This window comes from Chiloscyllium plagiosum, chromosome 18, assembly GCF_004010195.1.
Source record: "Chiloscyllium plagiosum isolate BGI_BamShark_2017 chromosome 18, ASM401019v2, whole genome shotgun sequence".
Taxonomy (NCBI): Eukaryota; Metazoa; Chordata; class Chondrichthyes; order Orectolobiformes; family Hemiscylliidae; genus Chiloscyllium; species Chiloscyllium plagiosum.
The window spans coordinates 40839360-40861961 of record NC_057727.1 but is presented as its reverse complement, the minus strand read 5'-3'; the positions used below and the strand labels follow the sequence as shown (position 1 = coordinate 40861961).

Below are 22602 nucleotides of genomic sequence, written 5' to 3'. Positions count from 1 at the left end.
GGGACAGGATGTACATGTATTTGGAAAATCAAGGACTGATTAGGGATAGTCAACATGGTTTTGTGCGTGGAGAATCATGTCTCACAAACTTGATTGAGTTTTTTGAGGAAGTAACAAAGAAGATTGATAAGGGCAGAGCAGATGTGATCTATATGACTTCAGTAAGGCGTTCGACAAGGTTTCCCCATGGGAGACTGATTCGCAAGGTTAGATTTCATGGTATACAGGAAGAACTAGCCATTTGGATACAGAACTGGCTCAAAGGTAGAAGATAGAGGGTGGCGGCAAGGATGGTTTTTCAGACTGGAGGCCTGTGACCAGTGGAGTGCCACAAGGATCGGTGCTGGGCCTCTACTTTTTGTCATTTACATAAATTACTTGGATGTGAGCATAAGAGGTACAGTTAGTAAGTTTGCAGATGACACCAAATTGGAGGTGTAGTGGACAGCGAAGAGGATTACCTCAGATTACAACAGGATCTGGACCAGATGGGCCAATGGGCTGAGAAGTGGCAGACAGAGTTTAATTCAGATAAATGCAAGGTGCTGCATTTTGGGAAAGCAAATCTTAGCAGGACTTTTTCACTTAACGGTAAGGTCCTAGGGAGTGTTGCTGAACAAAGAGATCTTGGAGTGCAGGTTCATAGCTCCTTGAAAGTGGAGTCGCAGGTAGATAGGTTAGTGAAGAAGGCATTTGGTATGCTTTCCTTTATTGGTCAGAGTATTGAGTACAGGGGTTGGGAGGTCATGTTGCGGCTGTACAGGACATTGGTTAGGCCGCTGTTGGAATATTGCATGCAATTCTGGTCTCCTTCCTATCGGAAAGATGTTGCGAAACTTGAAAGGGTTCAGAAAATATTTACAAGGATGTTGCCAGGGTTGAGGATCTGAGCTACAGGGAGAGGCAGAACATGCTGGGGCTGTTTTCCCTGGAGCGTTGGAGGCTGAGGGGTGACCTTATAGAGGTTTACAAAATTGAGGGGCATGGATAGGATAAATAGGCAAAGTCTTTTCCCTGGGGTCGAGGAGTCCAGAACTAAAGGGCATAGGTTTAGGGTGAGAGGGGAAAGATATAAAAGAGATCTAAGGGGCAACTTTTTCACGCAGAGGGTGGTACGTGTATGGAATGAGCTGCCAGGGGATGTGGTGGAGGCTGGTACAATTGCAACATTGAAGAGGCATTTGGATGGGTATATGAAAAAGGAGGGTTTGGAGGGATATGGGCCGGGTGCTGGCAGGTGGGACTAGATTGGGTTGGGATATCTGGTTGGCATCTACGGGTTGGACCGAATGGTCTGTTTCCATGCTGTACATCTCTATGACTCTATCTCATTGTTGAGGATTTTAATGAAGATCAATTGCCATATTTTAGAATAATTTTGAGATTTAGGCTAAATATGTTATTACCTTGCAAAATTTATATGCATTCAAAGTGACCTCTGACTTTGTTATACTTTTCCAATCTTACATGCTGTAGTCATTTCTCCTCAATTGATCTTCAGCTCATCAGTTATTAACTCCATTTCATTTTCAGATAAATGAAACAACACTGGAAGCATCCTAATCTAAGAAGCAGTCTTCAGTACACTCTATAAATCATTTCCCATTGTAAACATTCATTATTTTTGTCTTTGTCAGGATGTGTTTTTGCACTACTATTGCTGAAAAAAAAGACATGATATTTAAGCTTTTCTATATCAGAACAGCAAGAAACCAATTTACTCTGCATGGAAAGAGTTGGATCATATTTGACATGGAGTTGCAGCAGGATCTGTTAACTGAGAAATATTAGCTCAATGATTAATCTCAGACCAGGCGGGAAGACTCTGAATGGTGAACACAAGCTCCTTCAGCCTACATAGAACAGTGCCTATGTGAGATCATATGTAGCTTTTAGCACACTCAAAGCTCATGCGATCTCAGCTAATGATTCTAAAATTGTCTCCAGTGTAATTTTTAGCACAGTCTGACCTATTTATCCAATAGCAGTATCACGTTTAATGTTCAATACTCTGCCCTCAGATTTGCAAGTACAGGTTTGGCCATGCTGTCCAGTCAAAGGCATGTGCTGCTTGATAGTGCACTCCCCTCCCCAGTCATCAAGGCATCACTCTAGCACCAAAGCTCATCAGCCATGTTACTTATTTGCGTGATATGCAGAATGTCTGTTTGGCTTGACTGCAGCATCATGTTATGGAGCAAACCTTTTGTGTGTTTACTGCAAAGTAGCAGCATGACATAACTACCTCCACAAGTTAGTCAAATTTGGAGAAACCGTCCTCTTTTACAGTATTCGGAGATATACTGGGCACCTTTCATGACTAAAACTTCTACAAGTTTGCATGAAATGTGAGTGATGATATGATCAAGGTAGCCATTATCATGTGGGACTGTTTTGATAAACCCTATCTTGCCATTACACTTACACATTAAGTAGCTGGCTACAGTGCTACTCACAATGTTACCATTATTAATAATCTTGTAGCACACAGAACTGCAGGAATCACATATGTTAATCAGATAATGTAGGTTTTCAGTAAGTAGTAGATGACCATTTTCTGCTGAGAAAGGGAAGTGGAAGCTACCAGTCTTTACTTTTGCCCTATGGCGATGACTTTGCCAATCAGAATCTAGCTGGCCAGACTGATGTTAATCAGCTAGCTAATATTAACAAATAACAGACTAGTTAAATCTCCATACCAACTGTGGTCCAACTAAACTTCACCCTCTTCTCATGCTGTAAATATCTGTGATCCTTTTCAAAGTTTGGGTTTGTTGTATCCCAGTCATGATAAGTGCAAATTAAAAAGCAAAAAAAATCACTCAACACCAGGTTATAATCCAACAACCACCTGATGAAGGAGCAGCACTCAAAAAGCTAGTGCTTCCAAATAAACCAGTTGGACTATAATCTGGTATTGGGTGATTTTTAACTTTGTACACCCCAGTCCAACACCGCCTCATCCACATCATGCATTAACTTTGATGTCTTATGACCAATTTTAAGTGATACCAATAATTATTTGCTCTATTGTTCCTAGATATTACTCTACAAATCACCCTAAATTTTACCACTATGACAGGTTTCCCCTAATGAATACCAAGAACTACTGAAGAGAGACACATACATTCAGGTTAAGTATAAGAAAGCATTAATTCACTCAGAGTTGATTCTTAAAATAATGCCAATGGAAATATTGGGTGTATGTGACTTGAATGTCATTAGACCACCAGCATTTTGAAGAGTAATTAACAGCAGTTACAATGACCAGAGCATCAGAAAAGCAGGCCAAATACAGATATGGTCTTTTGAAGACTAAATATTTTCTGAGCTCCCATGGCAGGAAGGTATCTATGTATGCAAAGTATTTATGAAGACAGGAGAAGATGGCTGGGCGGTGTCAAATCAAAGAACATACTGTTTTGAAACAGCAGACATGCAATGTTACTCACAGTGTGTTATGAGCAAATTTATGCTGATTAAATAGGTTAATCTGCATTTGTATACAGTACCTTCAGAATTACAATGATCATTTCACATTCAAATTCTCTGTTATATGCATACTTAGGTGAAACTATAAATTAACAGAGTTGATTAGTGTTAATTTGTTGATGTTACACATCCATGGCATGGCAAGATTTAAGAAAAAAAGCATTAAATTCTATTTTCTAAAAACCATCTTGCACAACCTCAAGCATTTTGTATTTGATAAGGTATTTTCAGAGGATAGTCATGACTATAATGTCAGATTGACAGTAGAGAATTTGTGCAAACAAGCTCCTTCAAGCAATAAACATTTTTTCTGTTCACTGGAGAAGGTGCTGATGAGGTGCATTCCTGAACTGCTGCAGTCTTTGGGGTGTAGAGACACCCATGGTACTGTTAGAAAGGGAGTTCCAGATGTTTGACCCAGCCACGCTTAAGGATATGTTTCTAACTCATGTTAGAGAACACAACCTCTCCCCTTTCAGATGATGGACGTTGAGAATTTGTAGGTTCTGTCTAAGGAGCCTTTGTGAGTTGCTGTAGTGCAACTTGCAAATGATACACACTGTTGCTACTGTGTTGGTGAAAGGAGTGAATGTTAGATATTGTGGATGTGGTGTCAATCAAATGATGGCTTTGCCCTGGATGCTGTCAAGCTTCTTGAGTATTGGAGCTGTACACATTCCAGTAAGTTCCATTACACTCATGATATATCATATAGTAAGGTTTTGGAAAGACAGGAAGCAAGTTATTCACCTGCTGTTGTAGCCACAGTATTTATATGTCTGGCACACAATGGTAACTCTCCGGGATGTTGATAGTGCGGGATTAAGTGATGATAATACCATTGAACATCAAGGGATGGTTAGATTATCTCTTGTTAGAAATGGTCATTACCTGGAACCCGTATAGTATGAATGTTACTTGCCACTTATCTGCCCAAGCCTTATCTAGATCTTGCTGCATTTGGATAATATCAGAGGTATCACAAACAGTGGCGCACACTGTGCAACCATCAGCAAACTTCCCCACTTCTGACCTAATGATGGAGGGGTGGTCATTGATGAAGCAACTGAAGATGGTTGGTCCCTGGTTCCAGTAAACTCCTAAAGCAATTTCCTGGGGCAGATACTTTGATGTTGTTCACTGAAGAACAAACATTGGTTAGCTCACTAGCTATAACTCACCTGTTCTCCCTTAAAAATTGCAAGGGATCTTCTACATGGGAACAATTTAACTTCTCAACTAAAAGACAGTGGTTCAGATTCTCTCAGTGTTGCAGTGGAATAGCAGCATTGGCTCTTTGATACAGGGATGGCAGGGCTATCAACTGACCTATAGCTGTCACCAATGCATTTCACTTTCTACTATTTTCACAGAAAATGTTTCCAGAACTTTTAAGTTTTATCAGGATTCCCAAAAGCTCTTCTCCCACAGCTACCTTACACAGTTTGCCAAAATAGCACTTCAATTTCTCTTTGCTGCCCCCCCCCACCCCATAAACAAAGGCACTGTTTAAGACAGCCTCTGAGATTGTAACAGTGAAATTTCAAGAGGCACTTAGGTTGGCTGATGACGATACAGTCAACATCATTCTTTGAGATTAATGGCACCACGGCTGACTACAAAGAACGAGAACAGACTTAAACTACACATTGTTAAATTAACTAAACTTTGCACTTGCACAAACATCAAAATCAATTTTTAGCACATTTTTTCTTACAAGAATTAATCTATTCTCTTTTTGCTTTCCATCTGTGTGACATTAAACCCTTCTGAACCTTGATGATAGATTTTTGAATCTGGCCCAATAAAGTGTCAAGACAAATACGTGAAGAGGAAAAGAACATCAAGGGATAGTAATTTCTGTTCAAAGTTGTGCCCTCATCGTGCATTAAAAAAAAACTGTACATTTTTAATCAAAATCTTACATCTTTTACATCAAGCACAGTTGAAATGGCACAGCTGTTAAACTTAAAAGTCTTACATTACTTGTGCCTGGTTTGCTCCAGGATCAGATTCATGAAATAGTAACAAATCATAAAACAGGGAACCTACCACTGAATGAAGAACAAATTGAAAAAAGAAAGTTTGTCTTTTCCTGCTGTTTTATTTATATGTGACCCAGGAGACTCCACAATATGAACCTAAATGGCCCACAAAGTCAAAAAGCTTGGATGTTCATTTCCCAGACTTTCATTTCCCTTTATTATTTTGGCCCCTTGCCCAGGAGTCTGTGGTGGAAGAGACAACAACCCAGAACCAAACCAACACCCGCTTTCATATTTCAACTACACGTTTGCTTGGATGGCCTAATGTGCAAGAAAAGACAATTGGAGACAAAAAGATGCCATGAGAATGATAAATTGATTACAATTACTCCTGCCTTAAATAGTCTCAACTCACACCAGTATGTGTTGCTACCAACAGAACGTGGTTTAGTATTTTGTAGGGAGAACAGGGTCATGGCATGCAACATTAAAAAGGTTCATGAATGATATAAAATATGACCACATTTGAACATGATTCAATTGCAATTATTTACCCGCTAATTACAATTTATTATACAATCATGGCTCAGTTGGCAGTTCACTCACTTCTGAATCATAATATAACTGCTTGAAGTCACACTCCAGAGCCTGAGCACAGACAGCATGTGGAACAAGGAGCAAGCACTGCACTTTCAGAGGTATCACCTTTTGGATGAGCCATTAAACTGAGGACCTGCTGGCTGGGGATGGTGAATATAAAAAATCCCATGACACTATTCTAAAGAGAATCAGGGGAGTTGTCCCCATGTCCTGAACAATATTTATCATAAAAAGATTATCTGGTCATCGTCACATTGCTGACTGTGGAAGTTTGCTGAGTGCAAATTAACTGGTGCAGTTCCCACATTACAACTGTGACTACACTTCATTAAGTACTTCATTGATTGGAAAGAGCTTTAACACGTCTGAGAATCATGAAAAATGCTACATGCAAGTAAAAACATATGTCATTTCACTTCTGCTCTAAAGAATGTTTACTGCTCACATAACTGAATGTGCAAACAATCTTTCAGAATACAATTGTTGCTACAACTTAACTGAAACAATATCACTCAAATAGCTATTCTTAGCTGCAGTGCTGCTTTTTACAGGTATCACAACCACTTTTAACTCATTTCCAAGTTTATAAAAATTTAAGGAAGAAAACAAGGAATCTAGAGAGACTGTAAGCTCAAAAAGATCATACGGAATAAATGTAGCTTCTAGTATTCTTTCCAACATTAGATGTGATTTTGATATTGGACAGCATTTATTCAATGATTCTGATTGTGCTAAAAGTTGTACCAGAAACCAATGTAAGATTATTTGTTGGGTTCACAGCATGATTTATTTGTGTGCATTGGAAGCTACAATTATTTACATGTAGGGCTCTGTTCTTTGTAAACCTAAAGAATATGTGCAAATTGCAACAGTTTGATGGGGAAAAGTGCTCTGAAGTTAGCCAATCCCTGCTCCAACCTCATGACAACACTCTGACCAATGACAGTTGACGTGTCTAGTTTGAATTTAATCAGCTCGTTAAGATAGTTAATAAATCTTGCCGCATCTCCACATGAACCATATTCCAACCAATCAACATCCTCTTCTCAAATTGTATAAATTTGTGCTTTCTTTCTAAATTGGTTTTCTTGCATTTTAATCCTGATGAGTACAAGACACAAAGCTTTGATTTCATGTCTCTTTTAGCAATGTTTAACTTTTATATTACGGTACAATTGCATATTGAAAAACAACACAGTATTGAAGATACCAAAACAATCTAGTCTTAAATCCAGAAAGGTAGAGTTTCTGTTTTCCTTATGTCGCATGCACACGCTTACTCCACAGGGTTATACCTCATTTACCCAGCTCCAGTGATCTAAGAAGCATAACTTGCATGACTGCCACAAAGCAGGTATCATAATTAAGTTTCAAATTGCTTTCCCCATCTACAATGTACTTAAAAACAAATGGGAAGAATTTCAGCCTTCAACGAGAAGCTTCTAAATTCAATAAGCATTAAAGAGCCAAGATGATGGCTTGGTCTTCAATAAACCCACAGACTAAAACAATAGGGATATTGCAGTATCAAGTTGACTACACAGTGACAATTCAGTTTCAATCTTCCATTTAAAATATATAATTTTAAGGTCACAATGATCTCACTTTTCTCTTTAAGAATGATGAGAGGGAAATCTAGTCAATGGGTTCAGCCACGTTAGACTAAATCCAAGTTCTAATTTTAACCTAACCAGCAAGGTGAAAATGGCATGAGGTTTGATTGGACATGTTTAACAACCCAGTCGAGTTTATGCTCGATGGATTCCAATGCAGTATAAAAATAGGCGGTTTCTAAAATGGATGCCTGACTTGAAACTGTTGTATTTCCACCAGGCAGGTTAGGTTAACATTGGGGTTTTAGTTTCCCTGAAGTATTATAAATATCATGTCAGCTGGCCCTGTTCAGATATTTTTAAAGGAGAAAAGAAAGTAAGGCCTTACCCAGAAATCCCTTGTGTTTCCCAGATGTTTTTCAAAACTGGTAACACCTTTCCACTGGCAGTGGTGGTGCCTGTCTGCAAAGAACCATCATCAAATTTAGAGAATGCTGTCAACAAGTCAGTCTTCTCAACAACTTACATCTTTATGCTACAATTGTGATCATTGTACCTTGTTTGAATTGGGTGAATCATTCCTGTGTCAGAAATCTGCTACAGAATAGTCTTCCGACAAAATGTATTTTATGAATCTATGAACAGAGTAGACTAATACCTTGATAAGTAATAGATTGACTGCATTATATCAAAGATGCAATCCTAAAATAAACCCCAGTTCAATTATCATTTTTTGTTTATTAAGAAAATTGTTGACCAACATTGTCACAAATTTTGTATCACAGCAGAAAAATGCTGCAGAAATACTTATTTAAAAACATTTACCACAATATAATTATGTTTTATGGGTTTGGTGTTCATAGTTCATTCATTAGGGTTCCCGATCTTATTTCACAATATTAAGGGTTATTATATTTTATTCAGAAAGGTATAAAAGACATGGAACTGTCATGAGTAATTCGCAACACCATTTTATCTTTCCTGCAGTTGTATTCCACAATCTTACCTTAGCTAGCATGATTCTTGTCTTTGCTAGGTCGAGAGGGGTAGTGACTGCTGCTGCAGATGCACCTGAAAATAGAAAACACAGGTTTGTCAAAAAAAAATATAAAACCTATTTCATAATTGAACCTAGAAGTTAATATCAGGCTACAAAGCTATATATATCACCTCAATTATCTATCCATTTTGATTTTAAGACACAGAATCAAGTTGAGAAAATGTCAACTGATATTAAAGTAGAAGGGGCTCTTGAGTCAAAGTGGTAGCATCCCTTTATCTGAGCCAGGAGGCCCAGTTTCAAGTCCCACTTGTCCTACAGGTGAGTAATAACACCTTTGAACAGACTGATTGAAAAATATGTGTAATTACAACTTATTAAAAGAGGAAAGAATAGTGTCCAAAAGGATATCAAAATAATCTTAAGATAGCCTTATGCAAGTGACCACCATCTAGTCGCTTCGGCAAAATCATCCTGATTAAGTTTTGTGTCCAAAATCACAAGTGTCAGAAACTGGAAACAAATCTGAGTGAAGCAATTGGACCGTAAATAGTGGGCCTTTTTCTTCTACTAATTTTACGTCTGTGACTCTTCTCAGCAGTTTGTCTTCACTACAGACCAGGCAAGATTCAAGTGCAGCTAACTAACAGCTCAGTAGGAACCTTAAGTAACAATGGAGAAGAAGCAAAATAATGGAAAGTGAGGAATTATAATGAAGAGTAACTGGAATCAATGTTAACTCTGCTTTCTTTTCGCAGATGTTGTCAGACCCGTTGTGTTTCATCAGTAATTTCTGTTTTTGTTTCAAGTCTCCAGCATCAGTTCTTTATTTTAAAACAAAATGACACAGTTTTACACTAGTAACTAAGGAACACATACACAAAACAAAAGTAAAAACAAACCAAAACCCAATAACAAACCATTCTTAAGTTTTCTAAACAATACAAAGACAAGAATGCGGATAGAAGACAGACAATGGATCCTATTTCATGATTTTTTCTGTGGTCAAAATCTTTTTTTGTCAATACTGCTTCATCATCAATTTTGGATGGTAGTTCTTGACTTAATCCAAATTGTCTCAAGTCATTGTCTAAGTAAGCTTTCTATTTCAACAGGACAGTGCGTAGAGATAAAATCAACAAATAAAATTGTTGTTTAAATTCTTAAAATCTTACAGCCTAAACTCCAGGCTTGAAGGCAATAAAAGGACTCAAGGTTCATTAAGAAGCAAAGCAGTTAAATTTCAGTTTCTTCACTAAGAAGTTGATGAATAGACATTGAATGGATTGACAGAGGAGGAATTGTTAATGCATGTTGCCTGCAAATGTTAGAAAGAATTCAGGATGAATTCCTGAAAAAGGGCCTTTGCCCGAAACGTCGATTTTCCTGCTCCTCAGATGCTGCCTGACCTGCTGTGCTTTTCTAGCCCCACTCTAATCTTGACTCTAATCTCCAGTATCTGCAGTACCCACCTCTGCCTTCATAATTTTGCAACAAGTGATGAAGGGAGTCTCTTTCTTATACTTTGTAACTTTTAAGTCCCATATGGAAACCTCTTATAACAATCAGTGTAATACCACCGTTTACTTCATCCATATCCCTAATAAATGGATGTTCGTATGCAATTTGTGGAAATAATTAAATGATTCATCTTGTATAAAGCGACTAATATGAGGGAGCTATGAGTGAAACAAAATAAACCACTCACCTCTAATCTAATCTATCACAACTCATTTACAACACTTGTGAATTAGGCAGCAGGCACCAAGTTACCATAACCCACCAATTCCTGATGAAGGGCTTTTGCCCGAAACATCGATTTTCCTGCTCCTCAGATGCTGCCTGAACTGCTGTGCTTTTCCAGCACCACTCTACTCCAGAATCTGGTTTCCAGCATCTGCAGTCATTGTTCTTACCTAAACCACCAATTCCCAACATGGATACTCTGCTTAATCCTTCACTGATGCAGATGGAACATTATAGCTGTTACTTAACTTGAAAGCAGGTAAATTTCATTTTTAAAGCCTTCCTGCATAAAAATATGGCCTGTTTGATTGATCTTTTGCCCACTGAGGTGAAGAAAAGCATAACAAATACAGAAAACATATACCAGTGGAGTATTTCCTTCATTTGAATAACTCATACAAAAATTAATTCCAGAGTGCAAATGCAAATAATACACCTGAAGTTGAACATAAAGCCACTCTGCATCACCATTAACAATACAAAACTAATCCAAACCCACTGACACTAAGGACTATTAGGGATTTTACAGTCAAAAACGAAACAGAAAATTGCAACTTATTTTCTAACTGGCATTAATGAGAACTCCAGGTATTGGTCTGAGGTTAACAGTGTTTATTAACTTGCACAAGGAACTCAAAACTTTCTACGCCAGGACGGGCACTGAATTGCAGCACTGCAGAAAACTTGCAGCCTTAGCTAATAATACTACTGATAATACTACTAATAATACTACTACTAATAATACTAATACTACTACTGATGGCTAACTTTATTAACCAAAATCAAAATTATTAGGAAATGTTCTAATTGCTTCTTATAGTCTTTGAGAGATCATTCATTTAAAGTGATGATATCCTCTTCCAATTAAGTATCTAAATTACACTGAAGAATATTAGGAGTATTATAAGTTATACAGCTTTAAAGTAATGACAGGTTTGCAAGAAATATTCTTCTAAGTGGGTTGAGCATGGGTGAGTATGCTGACGATAAACCTAATTTTCAATACTTGACAATTCACAATTTTATTCATTCAATATTCAGTTAAACAGCATCCATATTAAAAAAAAAGACAGGTTTAACCAGTTGTCCTATGGATCAGACTTACAACCAGCATACCATATTTATAAATCTCAGTGTCCCAACATTTTTCCTTCTAGAATATTTTATCACAAGACTCTACTGTGGTGGATGAACCATCCTTGTCAACTTAACATTATTTTTGTAAAGTTACTCTATGCAAATCAGCTCAATTTGGCAATGAGTTGGCAACCACAGCAGGCGTCATTAATTAGTGCATGTCTTGAGCCACGCTATTGTCTTTTCCCCAGTTAGTGGCGGGTAAGCAACTGGACATTCTCAGCTCTTTGGAACAGCATGACTGCCTTCACTGATCATTCATACAGTGAAGTACAACAATTGACAGCCACATAGGATATCTATGAATGTTTTTTTTCTGGAAATACCAATGGTTGTGTCACCCAAAGGAAAAACAACTAACATAGGAAGAATGAGAGTGTCTGCATCGTATTTTAAATGGTGCAATTAAACACAGGCTGTCAAAGATAAGTGCGATCATCCCCCATGAAGCTGGATAATTTGTAAATTGCAAACTTGCTATGTGTGCCTAGGCTAATATATAATAATCAGTGCACATCTTCCAACTGTGAATTAGTTTTTAGAAGTAAATATTTTTCAATTAGACAAAATCAAGTATTAAAATCACTTGCTGAGGGGCAAAGCAACCCTCAAGCAATATACAGACTTGTCAGATATTGAATTTGACAGCAACAACCATGGCTCTTTCTGCTAATGTGCATTGAAAGCAACTCGATGCTTGAGTGTTGGACAGTAGTCCACATTATAGATGCTTGATACACAACATAAATTATTAATTTTAAATTAGAGATGAGAGTTCAGTCCAGTAGTTGAATTGTTCATCAGGAATACCACTAAGTGCAAAAAACTATATTTCTGATGTTAATACTGGAGTCGGTACTTTCTTGGTATGAAGCAATCTTGACAACTCAGGCATAAGATAAAAGAAAATCAAAGTAGAATACATTTTAAACTGCAAGTATTACATTACTCTAAATAATAAGTTCCTCACACAACTAAATACTCCATATCTCCCCAAATTGGTGTCTCTTAAAGATCCAAGTGGCACTGCTATTTACTCTCCAGAACTCAGTTATGCATCCAAATTCAGCTTTGAGGTGGACACCTCATATGAACAGGATTTTTCCAAATTTGTTACTGTTTCCACATAAACTCACACAATTGCCAACAAATGTACAAAACACCAAAATTCCACACAGATAAAACTGAATTTGGTGCATTTGATGAGAAATTTACAGTCATTCACTTTGAGGAAAATAAAAGAAATTAAGTGAGCTCACTCACGGAAAAAGTCAAGGGCCTCAAAATTTCAAGACTGTTAAGGAGACTGACAAATCTGACAAGAAAGTTAGTCAACATGATAAAATGTTTTAAATGCTCAAGAGGAACAAATTTTAAAAAAGAATACCAAGCTAATAATAAGAATTAAAATCTGGGGAAATACTGATCAACATTGGACCCTGTGCTTCTAGAAAAGGAAAGAGTTGAGAAATACTGCAAAATGTCAAGGCACCATTAACCGATGTTACTCAACAAAGTGTGGCCAATCAATACTGTTGTGAAAATTTGCTTGTTGTTATGTTTTTCTTATTTGCTCAATTTTAAACGTTGGATCAATTATTGTTATAGCTCTGAACAGGGCTAGCATGAAGTGATTCTGAAAAGCAGCAAATGTGTACAGAAGCTACAGAAAAGAATAGTGCTCACCTAAGCAGCATGTGGTCACATGCAAAGGATGTGTTCAGTTACATTAGTAATGTCAAGTTTCACTGGACAGATTAGCAGAGTAATACATGTTGCATGAAAGAAAAAGTGTTTAAAGAAATAATCAAATCATGAAAAAATGTCAGCTTGAGAAAAACACTTTTCTAGGGATTCAACAATCCCCAAATAATTCTTTTGTTTTTAGGCTTTTCCAGAGCACAGCACAGGTGTTGGTGCCCTGTAGCTTCAGTGGAGAAACAAATGGCATGTTTTCAGCCCTCGAGGTCCATGCAGCAGCACTGCCATGTTCCTCACTCCAATTAATCTGTTCTTCTGTCAAACTTGTCACATGAACTGTTAATCATGAATCCTTGTTGATATGCCTTTAAACCCCTAAAGAACAGACAGCTGCACAGCTGAGGATTCAGTACAGGCCTCCTCCTTACTGAGAGATTTGTAAATATTCCTTTAACAAATGCAAAGGCCCAAGTGACAGCTTCTATTTTCACACAGTTCAAATTTGCCAAGAACAAACTGCCTGTCCTTCATTCAAACACCTTTCCCTTCAACCTTTACTCTTCTGTGGACCTGCCCAGCTCTGAACATTATTTCCAAATCATCGTTGGAATTTCAAAAGAATGTTTCTGCTAACTTGATTTTTTGGCATGCTTCCCTCTCCCAGCCCTCCCAGAATAGTATTTAATTTAATCCTCTGCACCTGCAAATGCTCCACAGACTGCAGCTTGCCAAGAATCAACCGCACGATTCTGCTTCCATGACCACACGGCCTGCAGTTGAAAAAAATAACATTACTCGTTATATTTCAAATCATTTGAAAGCCCAGGGGGTTTGCTGAAAATAATATGAACTTATCTCACAAAGTGTGTGGCTATTTGTGAGCTTTGACGCATCCAACTTCCCAAGGAATTTAAAAATGTTTTAAATACACAGGCAACTTTAAAAAGCTTTGCAATACACTCACCCTATAACAAGAGTCAAACTTAACAAAAAAGGTACGACCTTTAGTCTTGCAACTGCACTGGAATCTTTCAAAGTGTAATCTGTTTTGCAACAGGCAAATTGCTGTAATACCTTTTAAAACAAATGTGGTGCTTAGTTACTGCTGAAATATGGGCTGCCATTATAAAAGTTCATTTTGGCATGCAGTCAGATATATTTCTGCTCAAGCCAATGCATTTTGCCTAAGAAATGATGACGATGATCACGGTGCGTTCACGGGACAATGGAAGAAAACACCAAAAAGAAGTGAAGTTTGTGTGAGCAGATACGCTCCTGAAGGTTGGGGTTGACACTGGTTGGGGCAGGGGCAGGTTTAGCACATAGGTGATGTAAACAGCAGGTGGTTATGTTTTAAGCCTTTTTTGATGGAGATCCAACAAAGAGAGGTGGGAGGGGACAGGAAAGTGGGGCAGTGGCGTGCAGAAGCACTGGGCTGAGAACAATGAGAGGTGATAGGTGAAAGGTTATTGTGGTTGCCAGGAAGGTGGATTTGAAGTTACAAACATATCAGTCTGATTTTATTAAATGGCAGAGTAGCGTTGAACGATTAAATTGGCTATTGCTGCTCCTTGTTCATCTGTTCATAAGTGCTCAAATGCTGACACTAAAGTGGCAGGCAGCAAAGGTCAATGAAACACATTGGGAGAACCAGCCATGGAGTAAGAAAAGCAAAAGAATGAAGATAAATGGTCAGGTCTGGGCCACTGCTACATGTTGGGGACCAATTAAAAAATAGCCACCAGGTGTGACAAGAAACAAGGCTACTGCATTTCTCACATTAAAACGTAAAATCTTATTAATGTAATACCTACAGGTATGGCACGAAGCTATGACAGCTAATACTTGGCATTTTAATATTAGAGACCCCAGGGGATATTTACATGTTCATTTCAAGGATATATGTGACAATATAAGCATTAATGTGCCGATGACATTTTGTGGAGTCATAGAATTATGAAGCATGGAAAGAGACGCTTCAGTCCAATGCATCTGCATCGACCAGATATCCTAAAATAAGCCAGTCCTGTTTGCCAGCATTTGACCCACATCTCTCTAAACCTTTCCTATTCATATACCCATGCAGATGCCTTTAAAAAGTTATAATTGTACCAGCCTCCACTATTTCCTCTGACAGCTTGTTCAATACTCATACCACCATCTGCATGAAAACAATTACCCCTCAGGTCCTTTTTGAATCTTTCTTCTCTCACCCTAAACCTATGCCCTCTGGTTTTCGACTCTTTTCCTGGGAAAAAGACTTTGGCTATTCACCCTATCCATGCTCCTCATGTTTTTATAAACTTCTACAGGGTCACCCCTCAGCCTCTGAGATTCCAGGGAAAAAGCCCACCCAATCAGCCTCTCCCTTTAGCTCAAACCCTCCAATTCTGCCAACATCCTTGTAAATCTTTTCTGAACCCTTTCAAATTTAACAACATTCTTCCTACAAGAAGGGCAACCAGAATTGAACACAATATCCTTAAAGTGACCTCAACAATGTATTGTACAGCCACAACATGACCTTCCAATTCCTATACTCAACCTTATGACCAATAATGACATGTCTGACAAATGCATTCTTCACTACCCTGTCTACCTGCAACTCTACTTTTGAGGAACTATGCACCTGCACCCTTCGGTCTCTTTGTTTAGCAGCACTATTAATTGTGTAAAGTCCTGCCTTACCAAAATGCAATACCTCACATTTATCTAAATTAAACTCCCCCTGCCATTCCTCGGCCCATCAGCCCACCTGAGTAAGGTCCTGTTCTATCCTGAGATAACCTTTTTTCACTGTCCATTACACTACCTGTTTTGGAGTCATCAAACCTCCTATATTCACATCAAAATCATTTACATAAATGATGAAAAGCAGTGGACCCAGCACCGATCCTTGCAGCATACTGCTAGTTTTGTTACGAGTTCACAAAGAAATTGTGTGTGAATGACTTTAAGGGCATTTGTGTGGCAGAATCAGGTGGCCTTGTAAAACTTGCCAAATTTAAGTCGGTGCATTAAATTCAATTTACATGTACACATGTGACAGAACTAAAGAAAACATTCCTCTTTATATCTGAAGAGGAGGAAGAATTTTACCTGAGAAAGTAACTTTAGCAGCATGTATCAATCCATTATTCTCTCTCTGATAGGATTTTTATTTGTAGCGATTCGTAATAAATGAAATACAATAAAGTCCCTTCACAATAAAATTGATCACACATGGCTCTGAGAGCTCTTGTGCCAAACTAACCCTGCAGTATAGTCTGTGGACATGGAAGAAAAAGCTAAATTATACAGTGGTGAATTCCAGTTTTCATCTTCATACCATCAGCAAGGGTGACCATAAAGTAAAATGGTGTTAGTTCTGTTAATAATTATACATGACTATACCACAATGATATTACTGGCCTGCCACCATCAATGCACCAGTGGAGTAAATGAGGTGATGCCACTGCTACATGGGAACACTATACAGCACCGAAAAGAATGATAGCTATTGTGCATTTTGCGTATATCACCATCAGTACAGATATAAAAACGAAGCAGGCTGGCAGTCAGATTTGTAAGGCCATATTATCTTCTGTCTGCCGGTGGCAGAGAGTGACTGAAGCTTCTATGCACTCGTTCACTTCACAAAGTTTCACAGGCTATCTCCAAAACATTTCTACTCCCACGACAAAACCTACAACAACAGGAGTCTTCAGATACACATTAAAGATGTAATTTAAGTTCCCATGCATACGATGTCTGGTTAAGATGCCATAAACTATCTATAATATCATTTGCATGACATGTCACAACATCACACCAGCTTTCTGCCAGGAATAAGCAGCGTGTTTACACAAAGACCCACAACTGTCAGAACAGCATGAAGTAATCAGATTGTTTTTGAAAGGGTGCTATTCTCTCCCACCATCATATGCAGTTTGCCTAAAAAATTATGGTCCAAATACTATTTCTGAAACAGGCTTAAGTGCCGTGTCAGTGTCACGTGTGCTGCACTATGTTGCAGATTGAATAGAGGACTTTGTTTTCTACTTCAAAGCTTCTTGTCACAGAGAACCAATCCAGTCTCCTGTTCTTTCCTTATGAATAACAAATTTCAAATAAATTCACTGCTGCTGAGCCGAGGAACCCACACAGCAGGTCTCTGTTAAGCTTCTCGGATAGTCTTTCACTTTAACTCCTCCCTGTTCACTATTCTTGCTTAGGTTTTGTCTTTTGTTTTTACTTTTGCATGTTAAAAATCAGATTGTGCTTCATTTTAAGAAAGGGGGCGTTTAAATTTCAGAAAGCAGGCAGAAGTAATTAAAGCAGGTTAATTTTTTTTTTAGGCATTCAAAGTGGAGGGGATCAAATCTAAGTCCACTGGAAGCTTCAGTATATCCACAAATCCCTTGGACTATTCAATATCTTTTCTATCAACAAAACAACATGATTCTCAGATTATAATATCCATAAGAGTAGCATCCAATGAAACTCTATTGATAAAACAGTAACAGGAAATAAAGATGCATCTGGCATACTTCTCCATTTGGTGATGAAATTTAACCCACATTTTCTTTGGAATTGCTGCCTACAATCTGACAATTTATTCAATGAACTACACCCATTAAACATTTTTGTCCCTTAAAGCTAAATCATATATTAAAAAGTTTGTTTTATGTATTCTTTTAAACATAAAACCTGCTCCCTTATAACCTGCTATTTTAATCTGTAGGTGTGTTGATCCACACCATTCAGATTTGATGTTACATTAATTTGTGGGTGGAGCTAGTTCACCTAGCCACATGAACCGCACAGACGACTGGTATGAGACACATCCTTTTTCAATCAGGGGTCACAGAGAACAGCTAAATTCAAATATTGTGAACGAACCCAATTTTTATTTGTTTTGAATATGTAGTTGCCTCTTTTCCTAGTTGATTGTAGACCAATGACTGATGGATCAGGAAGAACTTAAACCCAGTGTAGTGATTGTACAAGGTCAGCAGGTAAGACCTCAGAGTATATGATGTCCCTGATTGGGGTTTTTAATCAGGGAGTGCTGGTTGACAGATATAAACATGAGTGTCAGAGTTTCTGTTCGCTCAGGGCTGGCTTTGAGGGGCTGAATCAGTGTCAAGTACTTTCCACATGCAAATAAAGAGTGACTTGGCGATGAGACATACCACCTCTGAGGAGTCATTTTACCTAGCTCACTAGTCATTACCAAAGGCCCTGTTGTCAGGAAAGACTAGACTCCATGTGATGGGAATTGCACACTTAATTTACTGAACTCCCTTCTACTTTTTCTTCGACCTACTATGCCACTACCATCCTGTTGATGGGAAAGACTTCAATGTTTGAAAAATCAGAAAGTGAAAGCAGCAATGTTTGTCATATTTTTCTAAAAACCTAGTTAGTGGTTTCTGCACTGAGGTATATGTGCATTGATGTGGAGCCTTGAGAGTTAGGTGCAGCTGTAAACATGGAGGCAGGCAGAGGGAAGGGGGAGTATTGGAATGCCATGACACAGGACAGAAACCAGCACGGGGAAAAGCAGGAGAGATAGAAGAAAAGGAATGGAATAGCTATGGCATGCAAAGGGTGGTTTAGCAAAGGGGTTTAAAAGATGTACTGAAGCCACACAGATCTCAATTCCTTTTTAATTTCTCAGGATGTCTGCCATTGTTCGCAAGGTTGGTGATAATGGTCCATTATAACAACTTATATTTATGTAGCATTTTTGGTGTTAAAAATTCCACAATGCACAAAACAGATGAGCGAAAACAAGAATTAACAGAGTTAAGTACAGGTTATTAAAAATTGTTCAACACAATGTTTATTAAATTTTAAAAGTATTGAACATGAAGGGAAAAGAGGCACAGGCAGAGGGGATAATCTAACAATCGTGTAACAAAAAGCTTTCTGGTTGGCATAAGAATCTCGCCCATTATCATAACGGGCATATTGGGTGACCAAGTGCGGGTAACTGAAAGTTGGAGTCATGTGATAAAGCCTCTCGGAGAGTATCCAAGAAGAGCTGGCAATCCAAGCATGGGATCCGAGTTTATGGTACAAAGAAAAAGTGGTGACTATATCGGCATGGACTCCACACAAATACAGAAATTAAACCAGTGCTGAAACTAAGTTATTTACATCACAAAAGTGTTAACCTACCTTAAGAAACTCCCACAGAGGAAACTGGACCAGAGCAAAGGGAATCTGAAAGTGAAAACCAAAGAGATCAGCAAGTTCACCACCTTTTACTTGAATTCTTTCACAAGCACATTATTCTTCCAGGTGGCAAAGATCACAAGTTTGGAAGATACAATCAGAAGAGTCTGCAGTGCATTGTATAGATGGTACACACTGCAATCAATGTCTGTCAATAGCAGAAGCAATGTTTAAGCTCTTCCATAGGGTGCTGATTTATCCTGATAGTGGTGAACCTCAAGTGTTCTTGGAGCTGCACTCATTCACGCAAGGGAATGGTATTTTATTGCACGTGTCATAATTATATAATTTCTATGGATTTTACAACAAATTGTAATCTCTTTTTTTAGATGACCGTAAGGAGCTTTAAAAGAAATGGTCACCACGAGCTATCTGACCTCTCAGCCAGACTAAGAAAGCAGACTATACTCCCTCAAGAAGGATGTACATTTCCACTGGGATAAACAGAAACCCATTTAGAATGGTCTCCCTGGTGGGGTAACCAGCTCTGCCACAACACACTGAACCTGAAAGAATGAGAACCAGTTAAATAACGACTGGCACAAAGACAATGAAATGGGACTATCCTCGAGGTCTGAGCTAACTTAATACCACATATGGAAGCAGGAAGTGACAGCTTGGGATAGCAGCTATGTTGGGTTTTGAATGTATAAATTCTGGCTCATAGCTATTTTGAGCAGTGAGCACAGGAGGACCTGTGAAAACGGTTCCAGGCCACAGCAAAAAAAAAGACAAAGCAAGTGTGAATAACATGTAAGACATGGAATTTCCTTTCATTACTGACAATAATGTAGGAAGGGGCCGGACTGAAAAGGAATCCAGGCAGTTTTCAAATGACATGCCAGCAGAACCTTCATGGAAAAGTGGCCTTCTCTTGAAGCTCCCTGAACTTGCTTCACCTGTTGGGTCTACACTATTCTACTACAAAAGCCGATGCAACTGCCGACAGAGTCTTCAACTTCAACCCTGTACTCCAAGCAACGAACATTTCAACTATAGGCCCTGCAATACTGTCATAAAGGGCTGAACAAAATTTCATTTTTATCTGGATCTTTTATCCTTAACTGCCTTTAACCTTAGTACACATTGAGTTAAAGCTTTATTCAGTAAATGGAGTCACTCAATTTTTCTTTAGCCTATGGTATTTCCCTTTTAATTTATCAGTGAGTCCATTTAAAAAAAATCAACAGCAAAGCTTTAGTCTAGTAGTAAAGGATTGCATGGTCATGGTACACACCCGATTTGCACATTGGACATCATTATATCACTTGAAAAACAGAATCATAAAACAAGTTCTGTAACCCTTTCAGTATGCACATTTCTGAATGAAACATGGTAATACTCACATCAGCTAATCTGCTGTGACATTACAATATCTGATTTTCACTGTCAGCATGTGTGTGAGGAGGTGAAGGGTGTATAAAGAAGGTACAGCTTGACAATGGTAAGTAAACATAAAGCAGAGCTTATCTCAGTATTAAGTATCTACAGTTATTCTGATACAATACTTCAATTTGATGTTAACAGCATTGGAGTTTTTCTGCATGACAAGTTAAGAAACAAGAACATGCAAAACAGGCAATCTAATGCTTGGCAGGCAGGTGGAATTACATCACATGTTTACATATCCGGTTGCCATTATAAATGTTGTTATTGAATTGGAGATTGCACATACACAGGCAAACACATTGAACTACAGGATTTTTGTGCAGTGGATTCAAACTCTGAACCCAATATTTGAAATGAAACCAAAGTTAATGTGATTATCCACTGGATCATTCAATCCCTCTTTCAGTTCATTGTGTATTGCTTACAATTATATGCTATTTTTTGAGTAACTGCTTTACCAGTACACTGAAAATTGTATTCTTTGCTAATTTGAAAGTCAAAGGAAAATTGATTGCAGTACATATTACATAATATTATACAACACTGATAAATCACATTGAGCACGTTTGTCAACTTTGCATTTACTCAGTGAAAAACATACTATTTAAGACATACTGTATGTTACCTTGAGTAGCAAATAGTTAGTAGTACAGTATAGGTTCAACTTAATTTCTAGTGGCCTGTGACCATTTGTAAACCACACAAACTTAGGTGTCATAGCAACTCCTTGATTGAATTACTCGTAACTTACTATCAACTATTACACGATACCTCTGTCAGTCATGCAGAATATTGATCCTGAGGGCAGTGAGACCATGAATCATGACCTGAAGATAGACAGCTTTATCGGTTCAATACTATGATTACTATAGCTAATACAGTAACAATGAGCTAACATTGATCTCCCATGGCTTAGTGACAAACTGTAGACATGCAACTGAACTTAAGACATTTTGTTACCATATCTTCCAGAATGCAACAAAAAAGGTTAGAGCTTTTCTCAAACCTACTGTCATGGCTAATAAATGAGAGGGATTTATTTCAATTTTCTAGCAGAAGTGTGCTTGACAGACACCTGTCACTGTACATTTATTATCAGCAGAGACAGGAAATGGCAGTGAGAAGAAATCAATGCCATTGCTGTACACAGAGCTGACAAAATGAAACCTCTGAGGATGTTTGTCATCTTTGACAGAAAGTATTCTCTCCAGGGACATCTCAAAATTTCACTAGAAAGGTCAGTGCTGGTCTCCTTTGCCAAATACTTGCAATTTAAGTGTGCTTAGAAAATGCCTGCTTACTACTGGGCTCAGCACACACTGGATCTTTTTTAATTCATTTCTGAATTAAACAAGGATGCATTTCTGAAAATCAATGGCAGGTGACCTTGAAAAAGCTTGGTTTGTCAGAAGAAAATAGGTCATTTCAACTTCGTTAGGAAACCTGTCAACACCAATTTTCTCAGGTACATTCTTGGGCTTCAGTCTAAATTGGTACAAAAGAAATATTGCTTAACCAACAGTCTGATTTGAATTGATTCCCTGCCTTGCAACATTTTACTTGTAGTAACCGACAAAGACAAATGGAATATATTGGTCATTATCATGTATCTATGAAAGAAATTGTACAGAAAATTGAAAATCTAAAGGACACCTTGGACACCAGCACACAGCGTTAAAAATATGAGACGGCAAGAGGTACTTTGTGAATACTAATACAACCACAAAATATTGAGAATGTTGGAAATATTCACAGCATCTATTGAGAGAAAGAAAAT

General features: G+C 38.1%; 1 protein-coding gene and 1 long non-coding RNA gene across 14 annotated transcripts in view; one reads left to right on the top strand and one right to left on the bottom strand.

The window, feature by feature from the left end:
* slc25a26 (solute carrier family 25 member 26) overlaps positions 1-22602 on the bottom strand; it is a 298023-nt gene that overhangs the window by 107565 nt on the left and 167856 nt on the right. For 8 of the 12 annotated variants that reach the window (XR_006314323.1, XM_043708293.1, XM_043708292.1 and 5 more), the window contains 4 exons: positions 19380-19424; positions 13915-13984; positions 8637-8701; positions 8019-8092 (listed from right to left, as the gene is read on the bottom strand). Coding sequence is in view for 11 of the 12 variants with exons in the window: in XM_043708293.1 (XP_043564228.1) it covers positions 8019-8092; positions 8637-8701; positions 13915-13984; positions 19380-19424 (254 nt within the window). In the remaining variant the exon portion in view is untranslated. The other 4 variants (XM_043708296.1, XM_043708298.1, XM_043708299.1 and 1 more) reach the window with 3 other exon arrangements.
* Positions 20797-22602, top strand: part of LOC122559066 — a 62369-nt gene continuing 60563 nt past the window's right edge. For both annotated transcript variants that reach the window (XR_006314325.1, XR_006314324.1), the window contains exon 1: positions 20797-20880. This is a non-coding gene — a long non-coding RNA (uncharacterized LOC122559066). The remainder of the gene's footprint in view (positions 20881-22602) is intronic.